Source organism: Phalacrocorax carbo, chromosome 5 (assembly GCF_963921805.1).
Source record: "Phalacrocorax carbo chromosome 5, bPhaCar2.1, whole genome shotgun sequence".
Lineage (NCBI taxonomy): Eukaryota > Metazoa > Chordata > Aves > Suliformes > Phalacrocoracidae > Phalacrocorax > Phalacrocorax carbo.
Window position 1 is genome coordinate 66,862,201 of NC_087517.1, and position 13,130 is coordinate 66,875,330.

Sequence of the window (13,130 nt, forward strand, 5' to 3'; positions counted from 1 at the left end):
ACGTAACCTGACAAAACCCGGTAAGTCACCCGCTGCGCAACACACTTCTGCTATTTCACCGGGTACGGAACATGTCGTGGGCATCACCCACGCCTGGAAGTGGTCTAGCTAGGTCTTCCCTATGGCATGCAACAGTAAGTCCTACTTTCCTAAGCAACCACTTTCAGGCACTGTGAAAAAGAAAAGAAGAAATGGTGGGGAAAAAAAAAGATCAGAAAAGGCTGACAACGTTATTGCCACCCATGTAATAGTTATTAGCATTGGGTCCCCAGTTCTATATCCTTCACTGGCAGTTTAAGTCCCAGGGAAGAGGTTCCCAGCGGATCAATCATATTCATGTAACGTTCACCGCGGTGCTTGGCCAAAAACGGGCCCCAGTCAGGCTGTGGAGAGCACACCAACTTGAGTCGCTGTAATGCGGGGGAGAGAAAAGAGAGTCTCATTTGAAGTTACAGAGCAGAATTACAATGCAGAAGACATGAGGATAGGCTCATTTGGGATTATTGATGATGGCCCTGCAATGCTCCACTGCTCAGTGTTTGTTTTGCACAAAGTTTGCAAGATTAATAGAGGATAAATTGCCCAGATTTTAATGATACAGCCTCCCCTTCACCATATGAGGGGAGCTCGGAACCGCTGCTACAGTTTGCAAGGCTCATGTACTGAAGGACATGTGCACAATTTCTTAGCCCAATGGTCTAAGCAGTGGGTAACTGCATTAAAATAATTGGATTTCTGTTTAGCATATTTCCCCAAAGTATACAAATGACCAAAAAGAAGTACATTGCTATGAACGAACAAAGATTTTAATTTTGAGATGACAAAATGCTTCATTTCTATCTGCAGGAAAAAAGAAAGAGGAGAACATTAACCTGGCAAACAACAAAAATCTTCTAACGTTTCCGCTGATTTCTTTATTGAATATATAATTTGATTGGCGCATTTACAGATAAAAAGGAAAGAAAACATATTTCTGATGACTTAAGAGGGAACAATTATATGTTTATTACCTAATAAAGTGAATCAGACCTCGATATCAGTTATTTTAATCTCTGCTTAATTACCAGCTTGCAACTCTTACCTCCCAAATCAACCATAATAATTTTATGCAGCAGACTTGGTATTCAGGAAATACCATGCTACAGCTGAAATAGCTTCAGCAAAAGCCCCTTCAAAACAGACCCAACCCTTTGGTGTTTCTTTGGGTGCACTACTAGAGGGACAAGTAAGGAGCGTACCCTATTTGTGCGGCAATTTTTATGCCAGTACTACACATCTAAGTTAGAAGACGTGAAGCAGAACAATTTGTCTCAATGGGAGAGACTTAGGAGATGATGAACAAGCAAGTCTAAATTTCACATTAGCTCATTTCCAGTAGGAGCAGTTGTCCCCTGACCTGTGCGCTCCATTGCGTGCTACACAAGGCCCTTTAGACAAGTGGCCTCACTGCCTAGTGCCAACCGTCTACTCAGATGCTCTCCCTGGGGCATCCCACCACTTAATATTAAACTCCTTTTCTGCGTGAAGCAGAAAAGCATGGTCTTTTCCCTTAGGCACATGTAGTGTGATGTATTGAGAGACCAAAAGATTATTCTAGTTTAGTACATTTTCTCTCCTTTTCATTTTTGAGGCATATAACAGCCCTGACAGGTTTTGCAGGAGAGCTGAAAAGGGGAGGCAAGTGCCTGTTCCTTGTGCCGAGAAGGCAACAGCACAAGCAGCGTGCCATGAGGGCAGGACAGAACTGAGAAAGCCTCAAAGGCCGAAAATAAGACCGTTGAACTTCTTCAGATACCAAGGCAAAGGCAACGAAGGGATGAAACGCTGACATGAGAAAGGCATTGCTGTACTGCGCCCGGCAAGGAGCCGAGGAGCCAGTGGGATGGGAAGAGCTGGGGAGCGGCGGTGGTGGCAGCTGGGGTGGCAGGCAGGGCCAGGGCACAGAGGCGGGGAGCAGGAGGGGGCTGCCACGTTTCTGGAGTGGTGGGGGGAAGCAGCTGGAATCTGATTTGCAAAATAAACAAAACCAGCATAAAAATCAAGGGCCACCTAGATTTTTTTAAAGCCTAGGTGCCAGAACGGATGACCTTAGTCAAGACAAAAAAGGAGATGAAGAAGGGGGGAAAGAAAGATTGTCAGCTAAGTATTATAATGAGCGGTTTGAGCTGTAGAGCATGAGGTCTTTCCCTAAACAACTTATTCCTGAACAAGGCCAACAAGTGGCACAACCCCCTGGAGCGCATCCCGGATGGCTCAGATACCCGACCATCTCGCGCTCCGCAAACAGGCGACTCCCAGTTGACGTCTCCCAGCACCGACTGCCGGGCTCGCTGCGACACGATGCACACCAGCAGCTGGTGCTTCCTACATCTACACACTGCTTTTGCAAAGAGGCCAACAAAGCTAGGAGAACAACTTTCTCTCAGTAACACCATACCAGGGCTTATGAAATTTGTACCTCCTTCTAGTTCTCATAAAAGCAATCACTTAACAATTTTGGAGCATTTTTTTGAGGAACAGGCAATAGAAGGTCTGCATTTTAAATCAGCCAAGCATCTCTCTGCAACACAATGACTAGCTTACCGGAAAGTAATCTTAGCACTCTTAGGCATTCAATACCACAAAAATCAATGCAAAATAAAACAGTCTCCTGTGACTGTATTTTTAAGCAGCAAAAAAAAGACAGAAGAATTACCTCAATAAATTTGCCTGGGGCTAGATGCATTTTTATCACAAACATAACTGGGATCCAGATAACTGAGCAGGCCAGCATCAGCCATCCAAGCACCATGGACCAGCCTGGGTAGTGGTAAGCTCCGTAAGTCATCGGCTCCCATTGGTAAAAACTGAAGCAAAGAATAAACTGGAAACAAGGAAGGAAAACAAATATGTTTGAATAAGCAAACCAAGCCTGCTATGCAACAAATGGTAGGTATCCGCACACAAAGAGTTGGTTTATATGGAACACAGATGAAAGTGCATACACCTAAGGCAAGGAGCTCCCGCAGGCTGCAATAAACAGGTCAGAGTCTGAATCTAATGAGTTTCATGGAAATCTTGCAAAATCCCACAAAAATCACTGTATTTATGGCAGTGGAATTGAAATTAGAATCTTGCCCTTAGAGTAACATGCTTTATTACATGGTCTATTGGCAGTTTTACCTAATGTGATTATGCTAAGTTACTCCATTTCACTTACTGTATGAATAGCAATACAGCTGCTTACATTTGTGCATAATTCAGTAACTTTTGGGAAATGCCTATGCTTGCAATAATTGCACACAGAAGATTTATAGTGGTATAACTAGGTGAAGGCACATACAAAAATGATCAGTTTTATTTCCAGAGATGTGGAGTAATTGAAAGTCTAATATTAGACTATCCAAACGTATCAAATATTAGTTTTACAGAGGCAATAACAGAAAAGAATGTATCGCTTGGTTTTGCTTTGTCTGTTTCCATTGTATAAAAACTGAATTACAACTGATCAGTGTCAATTTATTTCTCACCATAAGTTCACTAAATATTACATTTGGAAGGAACAACAACAGAACATGCAAGCTTCAACTGACCTCATTTGCTTCCCAAATTTGCTTTCCTTAAAAGACAACATAATTTCCTATTCCCTGGGTGTGATTACAGGCAGTAGCTAAGAGTGCCAGTCTGATCAGTAAAGGAACCGAGCAATTTGCAGAAAAGCCTTACAATTCCCTTCAGAAGTGTTACAATGGGTCTAAGGCAGCACCTTGAAAACAGCCATTGGAAGAAAAAGGGATTAAAAAACCCCATGCCTTAAAAAAACACATGCCTTCATTTTTAACAAGGCCCTCAAAAGAAAAAATACACTCCTGTTGATGCTATCCTGACACTGTAGATTAAACTGGGTTATGTTGAGCCCAAACTTTTCAAAATAGATTTCCAAACTATACCTGTATGTTGTCCGCATATATACCTGTATATCTGCCACCGGATAGGTAAGACAGATCTATACCTGTTTTTTCATGCGCAGTAATTATAGACTTCAGTGACAACAATAGGTAAAGAAAAATCTATGTGGGAAGGTAGAATATCCTCATCATGCCTGTTGGAGAAACTGTTCTCTTTGTAGAAAATTTCTTTTCCTCGCAGCTCAGGGTTTTGTTGAGGTCACCAAAACTCACTGGTCCCTTCGCACATGCATTCCTGTCTACAAAAACTAAACCTTTTATGTGTTCAGGAAAAAAAACCCTCATTCCTGGATCAACAATATCAAAAAGAAATTACTAACTTTACCCAGAGCCTTCCCCACTCCACCCCCCGCCGGAAATAAAAAGATTTGCAGACATTTATGCTGCACTAAAGAACAGCACAAGTAGGAACTTCCCAGCACATCAGCCAAAAATATAACTTCTCTGGAAGAAGCGACTGCAAAGGACCATGGAGGCACCGTTTTGCTCCTTCACCCACCCAGGTGACACCATACTTACCATTTCAAAATGTGCATCTTACCAGAAATTCCATTAACTTTTCTTATCTCGTACCTAAAAAATCTATGAATACTTGTAGGAACTATTTAGCCCTGCTGTGAAACGATGAGTTTTTAAACACCCGACGCAAATACGGATAACCTTGCTGCGCCTGCGGTGCAGGCCTGAGGAGTTTCAGGCCGAAGTATGTTCTCTCGAACGTAGAGGCTGGCGAAAGAAGGCTCGGTTGCTCTGTGCTGACTTGTCAGGCTCAAAGCTTTAGAAACGGCTAAAAGAATTGCTTTATTCTTGTGCCAAAACATGGTGTGCAATTAAAGACCGTATCTGAATTTAGGTTAAAATGTAAAGGAAACACTGTGTTAGAGAGCTAGGCAGTAGATGCAGATGTAGCTATTATACTTTGACTCTTGGCCTTGAAAAACAAGTGCAGGAATGGTAATATTGCAAAATTTTTAGAAGCAACGGAGATCTAAGCTTGAAGTAAATAATCGTTTGAGGTTTTGGGGTGGAAATCAAAATAAAAAGGAACCCACAAAAATCAGCCGAACGCAACCTTCCCTGGAGCTCAAAGCCCCGCGCCCCGCCGCGGCAGGCAGGGCCCCGGCGCCGCCAGGCGCTGTCGCACAGCGCCACCTGCCGGTGCCGGCGGGGCAGCGCCGCGCTCGGGCCGGGGGCGGGGGGGACCGGGGAACCCCCCCATCCCTCCGGCTCCGGCCGCCCGGGCTTGGCTGGGCGCGAAGCGGCGAGCGTTCAGGCACTGCCTCAGTGCCAAAGGTTTGGGAAGAAAGGTTCCTTTTTCCTTTTTTTTTTTTTTTTTTCTTTTTAGACAAACTGAAAGGATTCATATTTGTTTCCGAGAAAGTAACTATTTTGACCTTTGCAAAAATATCTAGACCTTTGCAGCTAAAACTTTGTCAAATTTCCATGTAAGCCTTTCCAAAAAAAAATCATAGAATCACAGAATGGTTTGGGTTGGAGGGACCTTTAGAGCCCATCCAGCCCAACCCCCCTACAGTGAGCAGGGACATCCCCAACTCGATCAGGTTGCTCAGAGCCCCGTCCAGCCTGAACTGGAATGTTTCCAGGGACGGGGCATCGACCGCCTCTCTGGGCAACCTGGGCCAGTGTTTCACCACCCTCACTGTAAAACATTTCTTCCTTATATCTACCCTCCTTTAGTTTAAAACCGTCACCCCTTGTCCTGCCACAACAGGCCTTGCTAAAGAGGTCGCTGCCACCTTTCCCATAGCCCCCCTTTGAGCACTGAAAGGCCGCAATAAGGTCTCCCCACAGCCTTCTCCTCCCCAGGCTGAACAACCCCAGCCCCGCCTCGCAGCAGAGGGGCTCCAGCCCTCGGAGCATTTCTGTGCCCCCTCTGGCCCCGCTCCAACAGCTCCACGTCCCTCCTGCGCTGAGGGCCCCAGAGCTGGAGGCGGCGCTGCAGGGGGGTCTCCCCAGAGGGAGCAGAGGGGCAGAATCCCCCCCCTCGCCCTGCTGCCCGCCCCCCTGGGGATGCAGCCCAGGGCACGGTTGGCCTTTGGGGCTGCGAGCACACATTGCCGGCTCGTGTCCAGCTTTTTATCCCCCAGTACTCCCAAATCTTTCTCCACAGGGCTGCTCTCAGTCCTTTCATCCCCCAGCCTATATCGATCTCTCTCATGACTCTCAGATTAGTTTATGGCTCACTAAAATGTTTTTCCCTAGCCCAACCTGAGAAGAAACAGGAACCTCATGTAATTTCCTCTCCCCTTCTATGTGTACGTAGACATACATACATGCTACACATCCACACATCTGTACAATACTCAAACATGCTGCTATGCAATGGTATGCCACACCAGCATTTTGCAGACAGAGAAAGGCTACCATAGCACCATGTGGAGACTCAGCAGGCCTCTCTACCAAAAATACCGTTACTTACGCTCGGTTTTGTCTACTGCACGCCATTCCAAGAAACACGTGCTCACACACGCGTGTGTCTAGATATCTGCACCCAAGATCTAATTACTGCTATTCAGAAACATCAGGAATGACAAAGAAACAACAACCAAACTCTTTGAAGAAGACATTAAAAAATTTTTGCTTACTGTTAAAATAGTTGGGGTCACAAATGCCCAGCAGACTCTCCAGAATTTACTAGGCTGGAATCCAATCATCATTTCTATATCTTCACAAAATCTTTGCAATCCTGTAAACAGCAAACGTAAATGCAATTAGGTGTGAAAGAAACCAGCTGCAATTTGCAGCATAGCTCTTGTGACCTCCCGCGTGTCTAATTACAAAAACAAACTCTGACTTGTTGGTTAAAAACTTCAGTGGAGGACCTAAACACACAGTAAAAACTGAGACTATTATGGTGGGAACCATTCCAAGAAAATATTTACTTCCTAAGGAATAAGGCAAAATTGAGCTATTACATGGAGATTAAGTGTTCAGTACATTGTGGGTTAAAGCATTAATGACATGTACCGGTTAGCTGCAATTATGTGTGTTCTTGTTTTATTTTACCATGAGGATGAGCCCTATTAATATCTGTATACCTGTTTCACCACAGGCAATATCTGACTGGGGTACGACTGTATCGCTTAGCATCGAAACCGAGAATGTCCTGCTATATTTCAACTGATGTGTAAGCAATGCTTAGAGAACACCTGTAAATATTTTAAATTATATTCAACGTTGTTTGAACAAACAGATCGACTGAGACATTAATTCTTCAGATTATTGCATTGATCGCATCTATAAAGTTACTTGAGTTAATAAAAGCCACAAGGTTGGAAAATGGTATTTCAGCCACCCCTGCAGCTGTCTCCCTGGCCATGCCATGCGGCTGGGAAAGGCGTGCTGGCCCAGCAGCTGCTACTGCCCATCTGATAAAAGCCAGTCTGCTTTCAGCCTTGTTCTGCAGGGCTGTTTAGGTAAATGGCCCCTACTCAGTACAGCTATTAGTAATTTACCCAAAAGTAATAAAAAAAGAATACTGAAATTTGTTCCAGCTTTTCTAATGATGATAAGAAGAGGAAGATCTGGGGTCCAAGGCTGAGCTCATCTGTCACACAAACATTTCAAGTTTGGGCTAATTTTATCTGATAAAGCAGGTGACCATCTCTGTCATTTAAATTTTACAAAGCATTATTCTAAAGCATTTAGTCTAACTTTTATGATGTGGAGACAAGGATGGAGCTTAAATATTGGAGAGAAGTCATTGAGTGATGTCCGGGTTTCAGCTGGGATAGAGTTAATTTTCTTCCCAGTAGCCGGTACAGTGCTGTGTTTCGGATTTAGGATGTGAGTCACGTTGATAACACACTGACGTTTTAGTTGCTGCTGCTGAGCAGCGCTTACACGAAGTCAGGACATTTCAGCTTCTCATGCTCTACTGACGGAGAAGGCTGGAGATGCACAAGAGGCTGGGAGGGGGCACGGCCAGGACAGCTGACCCCAGCTGGCCAAACGGATATTCCATACCATACGGTGTCATGCTTAGCATATAAACTGGGGGGAGTTGGCCAGGGACACTGGTCCAGTAGGTGGTGAGCGGTTGCATCACTTTGTTTTGTTTCTCTCTCTTTTTTGTTGTTTTCCTTTTCACTACCATTTATGATGATTGTTTTTGCTGTTGTTGTTATTTGTTTTATATTATTAAAATATTCTTATCTCAACCCATGAGTTCTCTCACTTTTAGCCTTCCAATTCTCTCCCCTATCCCACCAGGGCAGGGAGGGTGAGTGAGCGGCTGTGTGGTGCTTCGGTGCCGGCTGGCGTTAAACCACAACACTAAGGGGAGAAATACTTGGAACAAAGGTAATAAACTGCTGTATGTTCTTATTGCCCTTACAGCCAGCCACTGCAGCTGCTGAACTTAAGAAGGGATAATCCCCAGGCTTGACCTCCTAATTTTGAAGCCTTTCTGTTGGTAGCAAGGAGAAATAAATCTATCCACCTGACTATTCCAAGAAGCAAGAAGGTGTAAAATAGCAATGGTTCATTATTCAGCATCTTCTGATGCACCTCTAAGAAAGCAGCAGGGCTGGATGATGCTAGGGCAGCCCTCAAGGCCCAGCTCAGGGCAAGCACAGAGTAAGCCAGTTCAGGCAGATAGCATGTCAGAGAAAAGCCAAAAAACTGTGGTGTGATAAGAAATAGAGAAGAAAAACCCAGAAATTAGACAAGAAGATGGTGTTGCAAGAACTGTATTTAGGGGAGGGGAAAAGTACAACCTGCAGCGGATGTAAGCTTAGAAAACTAACCCAAGGTGACCCAGACGTGACATTTTTCTATGTAGCTGTAATTTCTCTCCCTCTTTTTCTCTTTTCCACTGACTAGAACAAACGCTCTTCTTCAGAAAGCCTCTTGTCTGTAAAATACGTGTCATTTTTACGACCCACGGAACCACCGTACTTCAGCACCCATTTGAATCATTGCATGCTCCACCATTTTGTCATAGAGCTTTGTGTGCCTGGACCGACCGTAACCCCCGGGGTCACTGTGTTAGGGACCCAAAAGGAGATCTTAGCTGCAACTGAATGGTTTGCCCCTGGGTTTCACTGACCTGCTTATTACAGTTCAGTGCACCGTCTGCAGCAAGCTACCTGGGAGATGCTCACACAGTGGTCATCCCTGCAGCGCGCTGTGGTGGGAACGAAACGTTTTAAACGAGTTGCAGTGGCACAAGGTATGGGCCGATGGGTCTTTCCACAAAGTTTAAAGCTCATCCGAGTGTCTCTACTTCAGCCACCCTTGCTGCTGCAAAGGAGTTACACCTAACTGGACAGTTACTAGGGGCTTCTGCCTCCAAAATTCATGCAAGCTTCATGCAAATCTGCAAAGATTTGTTGGAACTCCAATTAAATAATTTAGTTCCTTCTTGAAATTGTCAGTAGATACTCACAGCTTCAGGCACTTTTAAATATTAGCAGTTCAGAAGTCAAATGCATGTAAATAGATACAGGGATTACAGAGTACTCATCTCTTTCCCGGCAAAAGATTGAATAGGTTTGCCAAGTTCCACAGAAAAATGCAAAGGATGCTTTAGTTACCCGAAAGCTGATTTAATCTCAGTATATCTGGTCTCCCTCTCAGATCTGTCAGGCCTGCTGAATAACGTTGGAAAATAAACAATACATGATATTCTATATCTCAATTTCCACTCTCTAAAGTGGATGATGTATTCATAAGTGCTGCAGATATAAAAATCCATTAAAAAGGAGAATGCAAACCGAGACAGACAGCTACTTCAATATTCTGCTCAGGTAAAATGTTCAAAATTGCTGTAACTTTCTACAAATACACTGCAGCAGTTACCACTCACTCTGACAACGAACCTTCCCAACAACAGACTGTCAAAAGAACAGATCCAGGAGGAGCACAAGTAAAGTTAAGGTCATCCATTTTCAGTTTCCAACAGTGTTTTGTTCATGCAGAAGGATCTTTGTTTTTAGCTTCATGTTGCAGAAATGCAACAGTGGGAAATTTGCTCATGATTAAATTAATTCCCACAGATCTAAGCTATTCTTTGCCAATTATGCATCATCATCCAAACACCTGGAGAATAAACATCTACACCAGCATGTGAAATAAAACCCAGCATTTGTCTGGATTATGTAGCACCGACTCTACTGAAAAATAAATTATTTCAAGGAAATAACCAAGTGTGCCTCTTTTTAATTTAAAAATCTCAACAAGCTCAGCAAGCAGAACATGTAACAAGAACTAAAGACAGATTTATTTCATCATAAAAGCACCTGCCACTATTGTGCCAACCTGCTTTCTATGAAGCATACAACCATACAGAGAAAGGTGGCAGTGGAGTGTAAAGCAGCAATTGTCAGAGCTTGAAAATATATTATGCCAGTTTTAAGCATTGTTTGAAGGAATATAACAAGAAGAGCAGCTTCACTTGTATTTACAACATGCAAATCACAAATATACAAGCTGTATTCCTACGAGCAGGCCTTAAAAAGTAGCTTTAATGCAACAGAAGTAGCTATAATAAATTAGTCAAGCAGATAATGATTGTAAAGTAAATCTTGCTTTCTTCGTGCTGAAAAACTGGAAGCTCTTCAGCCTAGCAAAAGGTTAATTCCAGGGAATAATCTTTGAAATAGTTTATGTCAAAAGCTTTACTAACATCTGTTTATTAACAAGCAGTTGGTACAGAAAGCACGGAAAGAATGATTTGTAATCAGCAGATCTTTTCAAGTCTGATTACAGTAAAGTAACACATAACTAAAAAAAAAGTTGTCCTCTATTCAAGTCCTTCCTGTGCAGCACTATAACTATTTCTGTATCATTTTATGGTTTTCATAAAAGTCAGTGTTTTAGGGGATACTGAATTTGTTGGGCAGAGCAGGCACCTGCCAGAGCGATTTTGCTTACAAGCCTAATAAAATGTTCCACAAAGGCAGGTTTGTAGTGCTTCTGCCACACAGCGTTCAGAGGAGGAACAGAGCCAGTATTTGCTCTGTGAAGTATTTACCTTCACCCTTATTTAAAAACATACAGAACAAAGAAAATTCTATCGATTTAAGTACTTTGGGAGGTTATTTAAAAATACCCTAAACAAGGAATTTTTATCTTGAACACTGATGGCAATGGCTTTAAAGGGGGCAATGTTTTTGGCACAGACCAGGTGATGCTGTGGCTACTGCTGGCCAGGAAGAGTGACAACATCTAGTGCTTTAGCACAGCATTGTTCGGGCATGCTCTCAGCTAGCAGATGAGGGAGAAGGGGAAAAAAACCCAGCAAACCGTTTACTCTTCTCAAGCTTTCCTACTCACCATCTCTTATGGAACTGTAGTGTTTTTAAGAAAGCTGGGAAATTGGTCAGTAGGATAACTAGATGCTGAAGTCTCAGATGGTGTGTACCTGGTGATGTCCCCACAGGAATGGGTAAATGCTAAACCAGGTGCTAACTGGAAGGAGGGGATGGGCAAGCCTCGCATGTCTTCAGGGAAACTGAAGCACAGAGCAATGGCACAACTTGCCAGCATTGATTTTCAAACCAGGAGTTCTGCTAAATAATCCCCAAAATCTGCCTCTGGACTGGACTTCAGGAGATATCTCAAAGTATTACACTCAGGTTCTTTGAGAAGACTGGTTGGCTGTAAAGCTGATAGCCATTAGCAACAGCATTTCACTCACAGAGATTACAATTCTAAGCCAACTCTAACTAAAATACTTACATTCCAGGGATGTAAGAAACAACAAGCATTTTGATCAACCAAAACGTGATCGGTGTAAATCAACTTTTCTCTCGGTGTTTTAACTTTTTCCATTGTCTACTGTAGCATTTCCTCACTAGGTCGTATCTGACTCAGCTTACAAACCACTCAAGCCTGCTCAGTGGATTGGATGTCAGTAGAGATAAAATACGCTTCTGTATTTCCATGAAATTAAAGAAGACAAGGAAGAACTGACCCCTTGTCCTGTCTATAACATTTATTTCTCAAGCAAGAGCGACAAATTTTGCATGTTTTGAATTATGGATTTTTTTTAATGCATTTGCATTACAGAGAGGAACCCCCTCAATGTAGGTAGATCTAAGTATCCTGTGCGCAGGACTAGAGCCCAAGATCATGCTGCTAAAACACACCTTCAACAGATCATCTCAGGATCGTTTCTGTCTAGCTGATAGAAATTATATAATTCAATCCTGTCCACAGAACAGGGGAAACAGCCTTCTCATTGCTGTCCTTAACACTGAGATTCAGATATTCCTTTGCTTTTGAAGACAAGTCTTAAGTGGCACCACCACACTCCAGACATAAATTAATCGCGTTATGCAGGGAGATCTTCACATTTCCTACTACAACCATCTGAGATCACACATTTCTAAGAATCAATCTCCTGAAAGCACCGGACAAGTTTGGGAGCAAATCACTGGCTAGTATCAATCGCCTTAGCTATAGTAGCACCAAGGTAATTGCACTGCTTTATACTACCTGAGGATCTTCCTCCTAATTTAGTGTACATCAACATGGATCGATATAACTGATGTTGCCACTTTGCGTAACTCTGAGCAGCTGCAGAGTCTTGATTCTGTGTTACAGACAGATGAGCTGAAGGGAAGGCTGGATCCGTACATGGAAAATAAATCCTTCAAAAGTTGTTAAATGCAAAGATACCACCTCTGGCTCAGGAATTCTCTGAGCCTAAAAATGTTGGAGAGTGAAAGACCCCCTGGAAGAGTGTCACTAAATGCTTGGTCTATTCTTATACTCATCTCCATGCACTGGCTTTAAGCTACTGGTGGAAAAGGGACATGAGACAGATGAAAGTCTTTTGAATACATGTATTTAAAGGAACCCTATAGTAATGAAGTCCCATTATGCTTCCATTCGAAATAAGAAAATTCTGAGGCTTTATTAAAAAAAATAATTAAAATAAAGTGTTTCTCCTTTCCTTAAGAGTTTCATGTTACCAGCTACTTTACCATATGCTAAAATGTTGCTTTGGCCCAGGATGTCCAGTAACAGTATTTTTTCTTACCATATATATAGGAAACTCCAACAAGCTCGAAGATGGCAATGATGACAAGAGAATAAGAAGCTGCGTAAGTGTCCACAAGCTGTAACATATACATTCCCCCCTAAAGAAAAAAAGGATAAAAGATCATATATAGCTGGCGTCCATTCTGTGTCACAATCCTAACTGGCACTAAG

General features: G+C 43.0%; 1 protein-coding gene across 1 annotated transcript in view; it reads right to left on the reverse strand.

The window, feature by feature from the left end:
* Positions 1-254: 254 nt before the first annotated feature.
* Positions 255-13,130, reverse strand: part of SLC6A5 (solute carrier family 6 member 5) — a 29,036-nt gene continuing 16,160 nt past the window's right edge. Inside the window, exons 10-13 of the mRNA XM_064453337.1 lie at positions 12,958-13,057; positions 6,554-6,654; positions 2,696-2,863; positions 255-410 (exon numbers count right to left, since the gene is read on the reverse strand). Of these exons, the coding sequence (XP_064309407.1) occupies positions 255-410; positions 2,696-2,863; positions 6,554-6,654; positions 12,958-13,057 (525 nt within the window). The remainder of the gene's footprint in view (positions 411-2,695; positions 2,864-6,553; positions 6,655-12,957; positions 13,058-13,130) is intronic.